Source organism: Zootoca vivipara, chromosome Z2 (assembly GCF_965207765.1).
Source record: "Zootoca vivipara chromosome Z2, rZooViv2.hap1.1, whole genome shotgun sequence".
Classification (NCBI taxonomy): Eukaryota; Metazoa; Chordata; class Lepidosauria; order Squamata; family Lacertidae; genus Zootoca; species Zootoca vivipara.
Genome location: NC_142585.1, coordinates 40825030 through 40841787, shown reverse-complemented (window position 1 = coordinate 40841787; position 16758 = coordinate 40825030). Strand labels below are relative to the sequence as shown.

The window sequence follows — 16758 nt, the reverse complement described above, 5'->3', positions numbered from 1 at the left end:
TGATATATACATATCTATGCACACTTTATCCCAGTATTTGCATTTTTTTTTTACACATTACATGGCTGGAGAACTGTGTACCAAAATTAGGAGATGTGTTGAGTTCCAAAGGATGGCTGTAATTCAGTTCACATATTGTTTCAGAAATTAGGTACAGCCACCTTTAAAGGCAATAAGATCCTCTCCAATCCTTAGCTGAGACTTGGAAGACTATGAGAAAAAACTCTTGCATCCTCCGTCTATTTTGGCATCTATGAGCACCTCCATATGACCTATATATGGATCATAGGAACATAGGAAGCTGCCTAACACCAAGTCAGACCATTGGCCCATCCAGTTCAGTACTGCTTAACCTGACAAGCAGCTGCTCTCTAGGATTTCAGGCAAGAGCCTCTCTTTTAGCCCAACCTGGAGATTCTTCCAGAGATTGAACCTGGGACCTTCTGCATACAAGGAATGTCTTCTACCCCTGAGCAATGGCTCTTCCCAATAATCCAATTCTGATTTGTTCATGGGGAGGTTAGATGGCATTGCATCAAACAACGGTCATCCCATATTTTCCAGCCCATTTCTCCACCACTTTCCTCACTGCAAAAGGTTTGATCTTGGAAAGGGGTGGGAGTGGGCTTGATGCTACAAATCAACTTTGCCACAAGCTGAGTTTTCTGGTACATGATAGTCACTATCCGAAACAGCGACAGTTTAGAAGCTCCTGATGAATTATTAGGATTTAAAAGGTCGCCCCCATGGCGCTGTGGTCTAAACCATGGAGCCTAGGGCTTGCTGATCAGAAGGTCGGCAGTTCGAATCCCCATGACGGGGTGAGCTGCCATTGTTCGGTCCCAGCTCCTGCCCACCTAGCAGTTCGAAAGCACGTCGAAGTGCAAGTAGATAAATAGGTACCCCTCTGGCGGGAAGGTAAACGGCGTTTCTGTGCACTGCTCTGGTTTTGCCAGAAGCGGCTTAGGCATGCTGGCCACATGACCCAGAAGCTGTCTGCGGACAAACGCCAGCTCCCTCGGCCAGTAAAGCGAGATGAGTGCCGCAACCCCAGAGTCATCCGCGACTGGACTTAACGCTCAGGCGTACCTTTACCTTTAATGTGGAATGGGGGTGGGATGGATTTTTGAAGAGGAACAATGCATTGGCCATTTACCACATCCTCCTAAAAGGCCACTGGATTTTTGGTGGTTATTTTGGGAAATTTTCCAGAACCCCCCAATTGTTGAAACAAAATAAAAAAATTCCTTCCAGCAGCACCTTAGAGTTTTACCTGTTGTTAGGTTAATTGAAGTTTTTACAAACTCAGTTGTTCAATCAAATTGAGGGATCAATGCCATTAGATGCTGTTGCACTAGTAGAGGCCGCTTTGAGCTTTCGTGTGCATGCACACTTCTTCAGATGCACACGAAAGCTCATACCAATGACAAACTTAGTTGGTCTCTAAGGTGCTGCTGGAAGGAATTTTTTTATTTTGTTTCGACTACATCAGACCTGTAACTCCCAATTGTTGTGATGATGAAAAATGGTCACCTCTGTGCCCTCCCCCCCATGAGCGAAAGCTCATACCAATGACCAACTTAGTTGGTCTCTAAGGTGCTGCTGGAAGAATTTTTTTTTATTTTGTTTCGATTACGTCAGACCTGTAACTCCCAATTGTTGTGATGATGAAAAATGGTCCCCTCTGTGCCCTCTCCCCCCATGAGATGCATTTAACTTGAGCCTCTGTATGGCATGTTCTTGGTCATGCAGTTTAAGCATGAGTCAAGCCTGACTCTCAGGGAAAAGAGATTTACCTTGCAAATATCCAAGGTTTACACGATTCATCACATCACAGGCTGTTAAATTTGCTACATCCTCTACAGAACACACAGAGAAGGAAAAACGACAACAAAAAAAGAAAAAGAAAAGGCACAGACATAAACGGAGAGAAAGAGAAGAAAGAGAGAGAGATCAGCGAGCAGCGATTAAGAAAGTACTTAAGACACCAGCATTGGTGATTATATGCGCAGGAATGTAGTAAAAATATATACACACACAAAATAAATAAATAAAAATAAAATAAGAAGGAAGCCAGACTTAGGTGTTCTGTTCATGGCACTGTGCAGACTTCAGACACCAGCGGGTGATATGGAATGAGGATGCATTCAGAGAACCATTGAAATGATCAGTGATGTTGGTCTTAGACGCCCATCCCTCATTAGGTAGTTCTTTAGGAGAGTATGGCTGAGTCTCTATAGCAGGAATGGGCAATTTGCAGCTCTTGAACTGATTTAATACTGCCCTCAGGTAATTTCAAAAACCCTCTGCCAGTGATGGCTTCAGACATCTGGCAGGCGGAATCTGTCGCTTCCCCAGCGCAGCACACAGCGGGAAGGAGGTGGAAGATAGAGGGAGGGAAAGAAGGAGAAAAGAGTGAGAAGAAAGTGGTGGCAAGAGAGAGGAGGAGTGTTTGTGTCAGAAAGAGATAGAATGGTATGTAAAAAGAGGATGAGAAAGCGCACACATACAGAGGGAGGGAGGGAGGGAGGGAGAGACAGAGAGACAGAGAGACAGACTGACAAACAAACAGAAGTGGTGTCTGAATGAGAAGGAAGTGGTGGGAAAAGGGTCTCAGGAAAAGAGTAAGGAAGAGAAGGGGAGTCAGAAAGAAAATGGGGTGTCAAAGAGAGAGAGAAACAGAAGGGGGCAGGCAGAGAGAGGGGGGAGAAAACTGGCATAGGTAGGAAAGACACTGAGAAGGGAGTGTCTGAGAGAAGGAGAGAATGGGAATTCAGAAAGGGAGAGAGGGGTGGCAGAAGGAGACAGAGAAGGGCTGTTGTACTCCTCAAATTTGAGCTGGGCGAAGCTCAAATAGGGTTTTGGCTCAGCTCAGATTTGGGGAAATTCATTCAAAGTGAAAGAGGGAGGGGGAGGGGAGGAGTAAAAGGGGAAGCGTGATCTGTCTATTTGGGGTTTTGCCTGTCCCTGTTGACACTTTTGGTCCATCCACCATTGCCACTCAGTGCCCCCCCCTAACCCTGCAATAATGCTGCTGTTGATGGAAATCTGCCCACTCCAGTCAAGCCAGTTCTCAGAACCCACCCCAAGACACCCTAGCTAGAGGAAAATATTTTCACTCTTGCTATTTTTTCACTCAGCTCCTGTAATCTTGGTTCAAATCTACCACTGCATTTGCTGAGAGCCATCCTCCTCTGTGTCTGCCAATGTGCTCCCTAGTTCGCAGTCAATACTAATCTTTAGGTTAATCTTCTAGAACAAGCCCTTCTCAAATGGCAGAGATGAACAGACCTTGCCAATACCTAAATTTGCATTCCCCCCTCAAATTCCACCAAAATATTTGAATGTCTCCTCATAGGAAAGCCCTGGTTTGAGCCTTACTCTCCCCCTACGTCTACTCAAGTAGGTGAGGATGTGTGTGTATGGGAGCCCTAAAAAGAAATAGCAGGCTACAACCCTCTGAGATATTATGCTGGTTATAGCTCCATATCACTTTAACCACCGCAGTGCCCCCACAATGAATCCTGGGAATTGTAAGTTTGTGAAGTTTGAGAATTTTGGGAAAGTTAGGGATGGGGGACCTGTGGCCCTCCCAATGCTGTTGGACTCCAGCCCCCTCCAGTATCTACAATAATCAGGGATGGTGGGAGTTGGAGTCCAGTGACATCTGGAGAGCTACAGATTCACCCCTGAAAAGTGCTTCTTAAGAATCTAGTTTCTTTCCAAAAATAAAAGTCTTTGTGGATTGATTCTGCATTACCCCACAGCGTGTCCATTTGAAAAAAGATGTAAGGTGGTGCTAGCAATTGGGGTGATGGCCTATCCACAGCATTGTGAGTGGGTGTATACAAAGATTGTGACCACCACTTTCTTCTTCATTCACCTGATAATCATGGATAATCTAACGAAGGGGGAGGTTTTCTAAATTTATATCAAAGAGCCTTTGTGGATGGCACCATCTAGTATTAGCAGCAGGTTGAGGATGGGCATGAATGATTCCATATTGAGAAAAGCTACATTTTTGTGCAAAAAAATGGGTGTATATGCAGTCTTGGTCTTTTCCTCTTATGGCTCAGATCCTTTAACAGTTGCTGAATTTGGGGGGGTGGGGGTGGGGATCTATGGACACAGCCAAACAATGCAGTCTCTGGGCGATGTGAAGTTGTTACTCACTACTAAGGAAGGAGAATCACATGCATTCACCCATTTAAATATTTCAGGGTGAACTTGCATGTCTCTTTCAGTCCACACATTACCCCCTTTAATTGGGGGGGGGCACATACAAAGAAGTCTCCCTGAACCTGTAGTAGCCTCTGGTTCTGACAGCCACTACAAGCAGCTGCAGCTGTAAATCCACCTCCCAGCTTTTGCCTCCGTCCCCTGCTGCTGGTAAGAAAGCTGAACGTTCCTGTCCATCCCACCTTGTAGCAACACCTCACTTCATTGCCAGAAAAAAATAAACAAGGAAATGGCTGCATCAGAATTTTCATTGCTTATTATCTTATTTCTGACTATGGCTACTCTTGCCTACAATCTGAAGGGGGAAGAGGAGGAAAGTAAATTCCTTTTTCCATTTCTCAAAAGAGAAAAGAAAAAGAAAAAAGAGGAACATCTGTGAAGGTGAGTAGACAGAGGACCTCTTCTGTGCAAGATTTTTTTTTGGTTTGTGTGTGTGTGTGTGTGTGTGTGTGTGTGTGTGTGCAATATTTATAAAATATTTTTTATCACACTGGGGAAAGAGCCCCATAGGCAGAACCTCTTCAACTGTAGCCATTTGTAGGGATTATTATTATTATTATTATTATTATTATTATTATTAATTGAATTTATATACCGCCCTATAACCTGAGGTCTCAGGCTCACAGAACAAAATCAAAATATAAAACCCCAAAATATATAATTAAAAAACAACAACAACCCAATAACCCTTGCAAACCCCCACATTTTAAAAGGGCACAAGGGTAGTCAAGCCAGCAGGGAGGCTCTGGTTTATTGGGTCCTCCCTCACTAAATGATGCTTGGAAAGTAAGAGAATAGCCATCTACTGCTTCTTTCCATTTCATTGTTAGCCTGTTGCATTCCAGGCTTTTGGGGGGAGTGGAGGTGGGGAGTGTCAGTGGCAAGAAAATGCAACTCCAAAGCCTGGATGCCTAGCATGGACAGGCAAAATGCTATTGAGTCTTTTAAGCCCTACTCTTCCTTTAATCAAACACCCCTCCTTCTTATTAGTTTCTTTAATAATAATAATAATAATAATAATAATAATAATAATAATAATAATTTATAGTGCTCTTTAAATTAATGAAAGGGGGGGAGAATCAATTAGGGGAAATAAGCCATCAAATGTTCATCCCACCCGTTACAGTAACTGAAATTGAGAGAGGTAGTTCCAAGAGTAATCTACAGGTTCTATATCATGAATCCTGTGCCTACACTCATCAGGAAACAATACAGCAATGCAGACATACAAGGAGGAAACTTTTAATTAACATTGCTGGAGTTCTTTATCGACTGGGACAATGGTGAGGCAAGCATTCCAGGAGGACCTTTGCTAAAAGATAAGGCTATTACTGGATAAGGGATGCAGGTGGCACTGTGGTCTAAACCACTGAGTCTCTTGGGCTTGCTGATCAGAAGGTTGGCGGTTCAAATCCATGTGATACAGTGAGCTCCCATTATTCTGTCCCAGCTTCTGTCAACCTAGCAGTGCAAAAGCACGCCAGTTCAAGTACATAAATAGGTAGTGCTGCAGTGGGAAGGTGAACAGTGTTTCCGTGCGCTCTGGCACTCATCATGGTCCTTCGTGCACCAGTAGTGGTTTGGTCATGCTGACCACATGACCCAGAAAAATGTCTGCGGACAAATGCCGGCTCATAGCTGCCAAGTTATCCCTTTTTAAAAGGGATTTTCCCTTATGCTGAATAGGCTTCCTCGCGAGAAAAGGGAAAACTTGGCAGCTATGTGCCGGCTTCCTCGGCATAGCCACCTTTGACTGGACTTAACCGTCCAGGGGCCCTTTACCTTTTATTACTGGATAATGCTCTGAGAAGTAGTGGTGCTGAAAATTGGTTTTAATTCCCCTACTAATTTACTCATAGGAAAAGGAGTGCAGCAGTCACAACACTAAAGAGCTCTAATGTTGAAGTAACTTTTTTTCTATTTGGCTTAAGGATGTGCAAAAAGACCTCTGTAGGTTTCTGGACCTCATTGAATCAGTTCTTCACGAGAAGAAGATTAAATTCTTTTGAAACACTCTTCATTCCCTTGAATACATTGGGCATGGAGGTGGGGACCAGCACCAACACTTTGATTTGCCTGAGTTGCTTGAGATGTTTACCCGCAAAGCATCACACACCAGCCCTCAAAATTACCAATTTTGGTTTGGAAGGTCTGGCTCTGTTTTTGGCAAAACAAATGAATAAATAAATCCTGCTTGCAAACAGGTGCAGGGAGCCATTTCCTAGGCATAAGAAGGTTCAGTAAGGTATAGACTAGAGTGTAAGAAGAGCAAATGGCCAACAGCACAGGATGGCAAAAATCTAGAAAGAAAGGAAAAGGAAAGAAGCAAGAAAGTTCTTTGTGTTTTAATTGTAAGAGTCTTCTTCTTTTCAGTATATAGTCAATGGAAAAACATTCCATTTTGTATGGATTTCCCACAGAAATAGCTCTTGGGCTTGGATGGAGTTGCCATTGGCAGGTGTGTCATTGTTTTTTCCTGGGAGAGGAAGGGCCTAAGGCAGTGGAAAGGCTGGTGTTGTGCAAACAGCATAGCTGCCAAGTTATCCCTTTTTTACAGGGATTTTCCCTTATGCTGAATAGGCTTCCTCGCGAGAAAAGGGAAAACTTGGCAGCTATGGCAAACAGACCAGAGTGAGTGGTGGATTGGGTCCGCTGGTCTGTTTGCTTCTCGCCATCTTGCCTCCTCCCTCCTGGTAATCAACACTGACCTATCTGCCAAAGAGCTAGGGTAGCCGCTCTGTCCCACTCAGAAAGTCGCTTCTGATTTCCAATCCTAACTCTGAGACAGCCTCTTTAACCCCTCTATTCTTATGTTATGTTGATCTCATCGCTCTCTTTAAGGCTTGGTTTCCTGAAACCCTGTGACAGTCCCCCCTCCCCCCTGCCTGCTGAAAAAGGTGGGTGATGGCAGAATAAAACAACCATGGTATTTGCATGGCAACAGCAGTGGTTGCATGATAGTCTGGTTTTGACTCACCACCAAGTCCATCTCCTTTTATGTATTATTTCATAGAATCGTAGAGTTCGACCTAAGGGATCCTCCAGTCCAACCCTCTACAATGCAGGAATCACAGCTACATAACAACACAGGAACAGCCCTGTTGGATCAGGCCAGTGGCCCACCTAGTCCAGCATCCTGTTCTTGCAGTTATCAACAGCTTCCCTGCCTGCCTTCCACCACAGAACTCAAGGCAGCGTCTGTGGGGCACACTGGGCTGAATGTTACATCGTTACATGAAGAGGCGCTGATTGGAGATGCCACGAATGAAGGGGGCCACTACTTACCGTACCCTGTTGTCGGCAAGCCTAGATGTTTCATCCGGTTCTTCACCAGCTCTGAAAGCTCCTGCCGCTCTGATCGCCGGTAGAGGCTCAGCCTCTGCTGGTTGATCCACTCAGCTGTTTTGGGTGTGTGTTTGTTTGCTCCTTTTCGACTCAACCGACGGGCCCACTGCATGCTCTTGCGCCGAAGCAAAGGGTACTCTGCTTGGTCGGTGGGGCATGAGTTCCGGTGATGAGTGGGTTTGGTGTTCCAGTGGTCCTTCACCTCTTTTGTATCCTCACAGTCTTCCACGTTGATTGAGATCTGTGACTGGGAACACCAGTAGGCCATGAGGGAAAGCAAAATACTGTATGGTTTTTGGTCCCCTGATGGGCTACTGATGTCATTCCATGGAATCATAAGGGAAAAAAAGCTTTCATTTCCCCAAAACTAAAAGCAAACTTTTATTGGAAATACGGTAGATCACAGTTCAGTGATATGACCCATTCTTTAATACTGGGGTGAGAAGCCTTTTTCAGTAGTAGTAGTAGTAAGTAGTAGTAGTAGTAGTATTTGTTTCCCCCCTCTTTCATTTCTTTCATTATTTTATTTTATTTCCCCCCCCCTTTTTTAAGGAAAGCTGTATAAAGTGTTAGGTCACACAGGGTGAATTTATTGACAGCATTGGCTTACTTGGTATGCACTATTTTGATGTTATATAGAAAAAATAAATCTTTCTTAATGTAGTTATCTTGATTCTGCAACTCATCAAATGAAGGTGAAAATGTGCACTACTCACCCAAGGAAACCAAGGGCATCCTTATTCTACCTTTAGTTGAAAAGTTGTAAGGCTACAATAACTTTTCTCAGCTTAAAGACTAATAAATATTTTTTGACAGAGGCCATACTCACCTGTGTCCTGATGTCATGAGGCTGAGGTTGCAGGGAGAAAGAAAGAAATAATTCTTGAAAAACATGATTTGAAAAAGTGCATCTTTGTTTTGGCCTGACATTCCTTTGCTGAAACACAACACTGCGAAGATTCTTGTTTAAGTAATGTTTACTTTACCTCTGTTGCTCCCTTCTCAACCTAAACTGTATAACAAAAATGGTCCCCTACTTATCAACTGTGGGCTCCGTCTAAATCAGTGGGGATGGGCAAATCTGTCCATTTCAGATCCTCTCAGTTACTGAAATGGACCAATTCAGTCTTAGGTTCCAGTCTTAAGTTTAGTTCTTCACCTTTCTGCATCAGTTTGTGATTTATTTTTATTAAGGAAAAGTCCTCATAAAAATTCATCTCTGCAAATTTCTCCTGATGCACACATTTTTGTATGCAATTTTGCTTGAAGTAATATAATGCATTCATATATTATTTTCACTAACACATGCATTTTATCGCACACATTCCCCATAACATACACATTTTTGTATGTGTTAGTTGGCTGGGGAACTGCAATGCAAGACTCTGAGAAGTGGAAATTTCATAGAATAGCTTTTTTGGTTTTCATACTGCTTCAGAATGTGAGGAATAGGTAGGTTCACATTAAAATCCTAACCAAACCAATCTTCTTTTCTATCCCCTAATGGTCAATGGTGATATTAGTCTGGATTAGGTTTATTATATCTGTATGTCGCTTCCCATTAAAGGTCCTGAAATGATTTACAAGCAAGTAAAAAACCCAACAACAAACCCAACAAGAAAACTACAAAAATTAGAACAGAACAGAACAATAATTGGTGGTGCCCACATGCCTGGGAGATAATCTATTTGCCTGGCAGCAAAACAATGACAAGGTTGGTACCAGGTGGGCCTCCCTGAAGACAGTAATCCATAAATGGGGGGCTGTTACAGAGAAAGCCTGCTCTCTCATCAGTACTCTCTGGATCTCCTTTGAAGGTGGTATGCCTGTTGATAGGGAGGAGCATTCTAGACCAGGGATGGGTGTCAAGATGTTTGTGAACATTCTAGCCCACTGAATGTGTCAGTGGCAGAACCTTCACACTAGGCAGAAGGGGGTCCAATGGTCTTGGCAGAGAAGGAACAGGAGGGCATGGGAGAGTGTGGCTAGCAGAGATTCAAGAAGAAAAAAATGGTCCAAGAAGTATGGGTGGCTGAATACAGGTCTGGATTTGATACACTCATTTCTCAATTAATTGCAGGTCCCCAGTTGGGAGAAGCAGCAGTAGAGAGAAAGGAAATCTGGATTTGGGTGGGTGGATATTAGGGATTAGGGATTCTGAGGAGAAGCCAAACAGGTTGATTCTCAACTTCTTACATCCATGGTGGAAAACATGTGGGACTCAGTCCTATAGATGCCAATGGGGATCTCAGCACTGGAGGAGCATAGTTTCTGGAAGAGACGCCCATATGTCCGGATCCACAGGTCATCCTCAGTGATTTTCATCTATCCAATAAAGGAAGGGAAGAGAGAAGGAATGAAAAGTCATTGCTGCTCTTTTACAATGAGTGACAAAAACAGATTCCTTTGCATTGACAAGTTCCCATCAACCTCCATGCATTGGAATATGGGATGGTGCATTATGCTGAAGTCAGACCATTGGTCCATCTTACTCAGTATTGTCCACACTGACTGGCAGTGCCTTCCCAAAGTTTCAGACAAGAGTCTCCCCCAATCCTACCTGGAGATGCTGGGGAATGAACTTGGGGCCTTCTGCATGCAAGGCAGATGGCTCTACCACTGAGCCACGACCCTTCCCCTACTTCAGATCACTGAGAACAAACAGAATAGGGAGGCCTATCACCTTTAGGCATCAAGCTTTCTCTCATTGGTAGGTAAAGGTTGGCAGAAGCTGGGACAGAGCAACAGGAGCTCATCCTGTTGCCCGGATTCGAACCACCAACCTTCTGATCAGCAAGCCCAAGAAGCTCAGTGGTTTAGACCACAGCGCCACCCGTGTCCCTTCTCATTGCGAAGGACCTTCACTAGAGAGACTAGTGAGAAAATGCTGGGGCTGAACCCTGAAAAGAATGGAAAATTCTAGCAACTCATGCTTAAAACATTTTTACAGAGCAAGAGACTTCAAAGGTTATCCAGTTTGACCTCTCTACTGATGCAGGACAGCTGATGCTACAGCACCAATCTGCCCAATACTGGTCCCCACCACTCCCAGAGAACACGACCCAGCACTGTCTGCTCCATCTTCTCTGTCAAAAACCTTTAGATGTGTGAAGACAGCCTAACGTCTCCCCTTAACTTTCTCTTCTCTGGGCTAAACATACCTGGATATTTTGACCATCCCTTGTAGGATTTGGTTTCTACAGCCCCTCACCATCCTGGGTACCTTCCCTGGATAATTTGGAGGGTAGATCTTCTTCACTCAGACTGGGCTAGGCAGGGAACCTACAAAGCACTACATCTGCCACTTTTGTACCACTGAAAAGAATGCAGAAACTCAACACTTACAGCACAGAGGTAGCCGGACCCTGGAGTGGTGTCTAGACCGAGAAGCAGCCTTGTGATGGTGATCATATAGTCTTTCACGAATGACTGCAAGGGAAGAACCCATCAACAATTTGGCAGTGGCCTCTACTAGCGCAACTGCATCTAATGGACTTGATCCCTCAATTTGATTGAACAACCGAGTTTGTAAAAACTTCAATTAACCTAACAACAGGTAAAACTCACTCCCACAGGAGGCAGTGATGACCACCAACTCAGATGACTTTTAAGAGAGGATTAGACAAATTCATGGAGAACAGGGCTATCAATGGCTACTAGCCATGATGGCTATGCTCTGCTTCCTTGGGCAAAGGCAGTATTGAATGTAACAACATAAGAAGAGGCCTGCTGGATCTGGCCAAAGCTCAACTAGTCCAGCATTCTGTTCTTATAGTGACCAACCAAATGCCTGTGGGAACCCCCCAAGCACCCCACCCCAACATGGACCCCCCCTTGAGAACAGGTCCCCCCCATATACAGTGTCTACCAATCAATCCATGTATCAAAACTCATACAATACATTAACTAACATTTCTTTAAAGTGTGTGACAGCCCTTCCGCCATCTGGTGGCCTCCAGACATGGTTGGATTGAAACTCCCACCAGTCTGACCAACGGTTAGGGATGATAGGAGTTGCAGTCTGATAACAATTCTACTCAGAGCAGACCCATTGAAGTTAGAAGGTTGGACTGAGACCTGGGAGACTGGGGTTCTAGTCCCAACTCAGCAAATTTACATTTACATTTAGAGAGGTCCAGACAATTCCTTTCTTGAATCGGGTTCCTTCCCTTCCTGGAGATTCAGTATGACACAGTTTGCAAAAAAACAACAACAATGCTACAGGGAATCAAATGCTACCGCTAGAAGGTCCCTCTTTTGGAATGAATGGTGGTTTTCTCCTTCCCTTCATTGTTACCTGGTAAAGCAGCGTATCCAACATGCTGATGCTGAAAACTCTGCCGGCAGCAAACGGAAGGCGGAACATGAAAGCCAAGTTGGAACCGTTCTCCCGCTCTTTCTGTGGGGAAAGCAAGAAAGCGGAGATGAAAATAATAGTATGATAGCCTTCCTGGATTAGACCAAAGGCAATCTAGCCCAATACCCTGCCTCTAATGGTGGTCACCCCAAGGTTTGCAATAAACAATATTTATTTTTATTTTTTTTAAAACAAAGTTTGAAGGTGGAGACCAAGACAGCCCCTGGAGTAGTTAGAAAGTGCATGGCTGGCTAGCACCGTGATCAGGTGTGCTTCACAATGTAGCACTTTGTTGCAGGTCCCAATTTCTGTTTGACTTTCCAAGGGTTGAATTCAATACTACTCTGAGTAGGACTTATTGAAATCAATGGGCAAGACTTTTTTAAGGCTCTTAATTCAATGGGTCTATTCTGTGTAGGACTAGAACTGGCCACAACCTCAGCACTCATGGCTTTTTAAAATTTACTATATTAAGAGGTAGCAGGGCAGTGGGCACACCCACACCCACAGAACACTGCTGGACTGTCCTGTGAAAAGAAAGAGCACTATGAGAATTGTGCTTCATCTTGAACCTTGCAGCCCTAAAATGTCAGCATGGAATCTCATAACAAGGGAGCAGCTGGGACATGACCTGCTTGGTGGGTAGCAATGATAGTAATGGTGACCATGATGACATTTTCTTCAACAATGGGAATCAGGGGGAGGTGAGGGGGCAACAAATCAGCATTAAAAAAAATGTATACCATATATTATTTTTCTCTCCAAAATGCCTCATACCACCATAAATTAGGAATCTAATAACCAAATACAGTGGTACTTCGGGTTGCAGACCCGATCCATCCCGGGGTGCCGTTTGCACCCCGAAAAGTCTGCAACCCGAGCGGCGCTTCTGCGCATGCACGCGCGGCGAAACCTGGAAGTAAACACTTCCAGGTCATATCATGAAAAAACGCAACATAACTGTTTGCACATTTTTGTTTGTTTGTTACCTTTTCTAGTTTGGAAAGGGCCAGTGAGTAGCTATCCTTTGCTCGGAACTGCATGAACCTCATGTTGGATGGATGTGTTAGCTCTGTAATGATGCTCAGGCTTGGGAAAAGCCTAGAATGAAAGTAAGGGGTGTAGGAGAGAAAGCAAATACATTTCTGTTATACATTTTAACAAATCTAAGAATATCCCTGATGGGTCACAGTGTGAGATTCATAATTCAGCATCATGCTCCCCGAAACTGGCCAGCTGGTTGCTTCTGGGAAGCCCACAAACAGGGCACAAAGACAACAGCCCATCAGTAGGGATTAACCAATCAAAACCTAGAAAAGCCCAATGAAGAGTGGCCACAGAGTACAGTCATACCTCGGTTTAAGTACGCTTCGGTTTGAGTACTTTTAGTTTAAGTACTCCGCGGACCCGTCTGGAACGGATTAATCCACTTTCCATTACTTTTAATGGGAAAGTTCACTTCAGGTTAAGTACGCTTCAGTTTAAGTACTCCACGGACTGTCTGGAATGGATTAATCCACTTTCCATTACTTTCAATGAGAAAGCTCGCTTCAGGTTAAGTACGCTTCAGTTTAAGTACTCCACGGACTGTCTGGAACGGATTAATCCACTTTCCATTACTTTCAATGGGAAAGTTCGCTTCAGGTTAAATACAGACTTCCGGAACCAATTGTGAACTTAAACCAAGGTACCACTGTACTATCTAGCCATTGCTATGGAAAACGCTGCTGAGATGGAAAACGAGGAAGGGGCATGGAATAGTGAACACCTAGCTACCCCATTTCATTTTTGTTGGATATAGAGATAGAGATGAATTCGTGGATGCCAAGATCCAAGTTTGGGGCAAATAGTCTTTGGTAAGAGAACCCAGCAGATATTTAAGGTTACAAAATATGCAGCAAAGTAAAGTTTGGAAGTATAGACCATAGCTGCCAAGTTATCCCTTTTTTACAGGGATTTTCCCTTATGCTGAATAGGCTTCCTCGCGAGAAAAGGGAAAACTTGGCAGCTATGGTATAGACTGTTAGACCATTAAAATATGCTTTTTCCAAGTAAATTCCAAGATTTCCTTCTCTTTCCAGCATAGCAAGGGACTGCATGTTTGGTAAGTTTAAAAATGGATTACTTACAAACTCTCCAAAGGTCAAATTTATGAGCTTTTGCATACATCAGTCAGGAAAGCTGCACAGTAAGCAATATTTAGTTACAAAGTGGTAAATGTTTCTAGATTATTAGTATAAGAACTCAAGAGTGGCTTGAAAGAGCCATATGTAGTTGAGCTGGACCTGGAATTTCTCATGTAGACTGGGGGTGAACAAAGGTTTGGTTTCCTATTTTCCCCAAGGTAAAGGGAAGTGACCTCACTAAGCTTATTCTAGCTTATTAAGACAACCCCTTCATGTATTAATTGACCCAGGTGGCGCTGTGGGTTAAACCACAGAGTCTAGGGCTTGCTGATCAGGTCGGCGGTTCAAATCCCTGCAACGGGGTGAGCTCCCGTTGCTCGGTCCCAGGTTCTTTCCACCTAGCAGTTCGAAAGCACATCAAAGTGCAAGTAGATAAATAGGGACCGCTCCGGCGGGAAGGTAAACGGCGTTTCTGTGCGCTGCTCTGGTTCGCCAGAAGCAGCTTTGTCATGCTGGCCACATGACCCGGAAGCTGTCTGCGGACAAACGCTGGCTCCCTCGGCCTATAGAGCGAGATGAGCGCCACAACTCCAGAGTCGGACACAACTGGACCTGATGGTCAGGGCTCTTTACCTTTTATGTTGGTTATATGATGCTGGTTAACCCACAACTTTAATTGCTACTCAGTTGGGAATTGCCAAGGAGGGCAAATGAGTCTTGCCTCCCCCACCCTCAATCAAGTACAGCTGAGAAACAGCCTTCCCATGGCTTTAAGAGCAGCAGGTGCAGCTGGAAAGGGAGAAGAGGAATATGGGGGGAGAGAGAATTATTTTAAGTTATGTGACATTATTGCTCAATTTGATCTGTTTATATGGTTTTTATGCATTGTAATTTTGCTGTTGTTTGTTTGTAATGATTTTTTAAAATTCTTAAGTGAATTTCTATTTAATTATTGTTGATATTATTGAGTAACTATATGCTGTCTTAATTACACCACATTGCTTTATGTCAACTTCATGTGCATAGGATTGTTCCCAGTGGTGGGAATAGCTCAGGCTGCATGTCTGAGGACCCATTAAAATATGCAGAAACCCCTGAGCCTTATTCCATTTAACTCTTGCCCTAGTTCTGTCACTGGATAGCTCAGCTAGTTAGAGTGTGGTGTTGATAACACCAAGGTTGCAGGTTCAGTCCCCATACAGGACAGCTGCATATTCCTACATTGCAGGCAGTCCCTTCCAACTCTACAGTTCTATGATATTTTGAGAGTTATTTTTATGTGCTATTATATTACTTTACAGTGGTGCCTCGATGTACAAATTTAATCCGTTCTGAAGGCACCTTCATAGGTCGAAAAATTTGTAAGTCGAAAAGCGCCATTGGAAACACGATTTCTCATAGGAATGCATTGGAAATGGAAGAATTCGTAAGTCGAAGCAAACCCATCTAAAAATTCGTAAGTCGAAAAAACCCTATCTAAAACCGCCACGGTTTCCATTCGGATGTCGAGAAATTCGTAAGCTTGCGGCCATTTGCCCCATTCGTAAGTCAAAAAATTCGGTTGTCAAGTCGTTCGTAAGTCGAAGTACCACTGTATTTCATATAAGCTGCTTATTCTAAGTCATATTTTTATTATGACTTTTTTGGATCAGATTGTTATGAGTAATCTTTGGTGTATATTTTGTTGCTTCTTCAGCTTGTAAACAGCCTTGCATATATAGGTATAAAGAAAGGCGGTATACAAATTTAAAGTGAAATGAAAATATGAGAACCCCACATTGCAATGTCTCATGGGGGGGGGACTGTCAATTTTGATTCTGTTTCTCATTTTTCCTATCTTAAAATTCAGTTGTCCACATTTCTGCTGCACTTTGCGTTAAAAAAAAGTTTATTCAGCATTTATATGTGAATTTATCCTATTCAACACATTTCTGTATGCAGCTTTGACTAACAAATGACATATTTTCAAGCAATTTCCTTTGATATAATGCATTTTGCTATGTTATCTTCACTAATATAGGTGTTCTCGTGCAGATTTCCTTGCCTGGTGAGCAGTTGATAGCCTTATCACTGAATTTGTCCAGTGTTCTCTTAAAACCACCCAACCTGGAACCAGCTCTCCATTATGGGATGCAAGAGAAATACAGTGGTGCCTCAACTTACGAATTTAATCCGTTCCGAAGGCACCTTCATAAGTCAAAAAATTTGTAAGTCGAAAAACGCCATTGGAAACACGATTTCCCATAGGAATGCATTGGAAACGGGAAAATTCGTAAGTCGAAGCAACCCTATCTAAAAATTCGTAAGTTGAAAAATCCCTATCTAAAACCGCCACGGTTTTCTTTCGGGTATCGAGACATTCATAAGTGTGCGGCCATTACCTCCATTTGTAAGTCGAAAAATTCGGTTGTCGAGTTGTTCATAAGTCAAGGTACCACTGTAGTGGGAGTGGGGAAGTGAGGGCAGAATACAGCTTGCCGGGCCTCTCTATCTGTCCCTTAGAACTGTCCCCAGGACACACCTCCCATTGGCCATGCTTGGCCCTCCTAGTGAACTTTGCCTGGCTAGAATGTGACCTTGGACTTTGATCATGCTGCTTGCTTGACTGGATGGAGGACCGAGAGGTGCATGTAGCAACCAGCCTGCTGTACCAAAAGTAAAATTGGCATTTGTTGCTCCACCCGCTCTTCT

General features: G+C 43.6%; 1 protein-coding gene across 1 annotated transcript in view; it reads right to left on the bottom strand.

The window, feature by feature from the left end:
- KCNT1 (potassium sodium-activated channel subfamily T member 1) overlaps positions 1 to 16758 on the bottom strand; it is a 124375-nt gene that overhangs the window by 6823 nt on the left and 100794 nt on the right. Inside the window, exons 24-29 of the mRNA XM_088664964.1 lie at positions 12931 to 13042; positions 11882 to 11983; positions 10930 to 11013; positions 9781 to 9909; positions 8414 to 8434; positions 7525 to 7831 (exon numbers count right to left, since the gene is read on the bottom strand). Coding sequence (XP_088521090.1) covers positions 7525 to 7831; positions 8414 to 8434; positions 9781 to 9909; positions 10930 to 11013; positions 11882 to 11983; positions 12931 to 13042 — 755 coding nt within the window. The remainder of the gene's footprint in view (positions 1 to 7524; positions 7832 to 8413; positions 8435 to 9780; positions 9910 to 10929; positions 11014 to 11881; positions 11984 to 12930; positions 13043 to 16758) is intronic.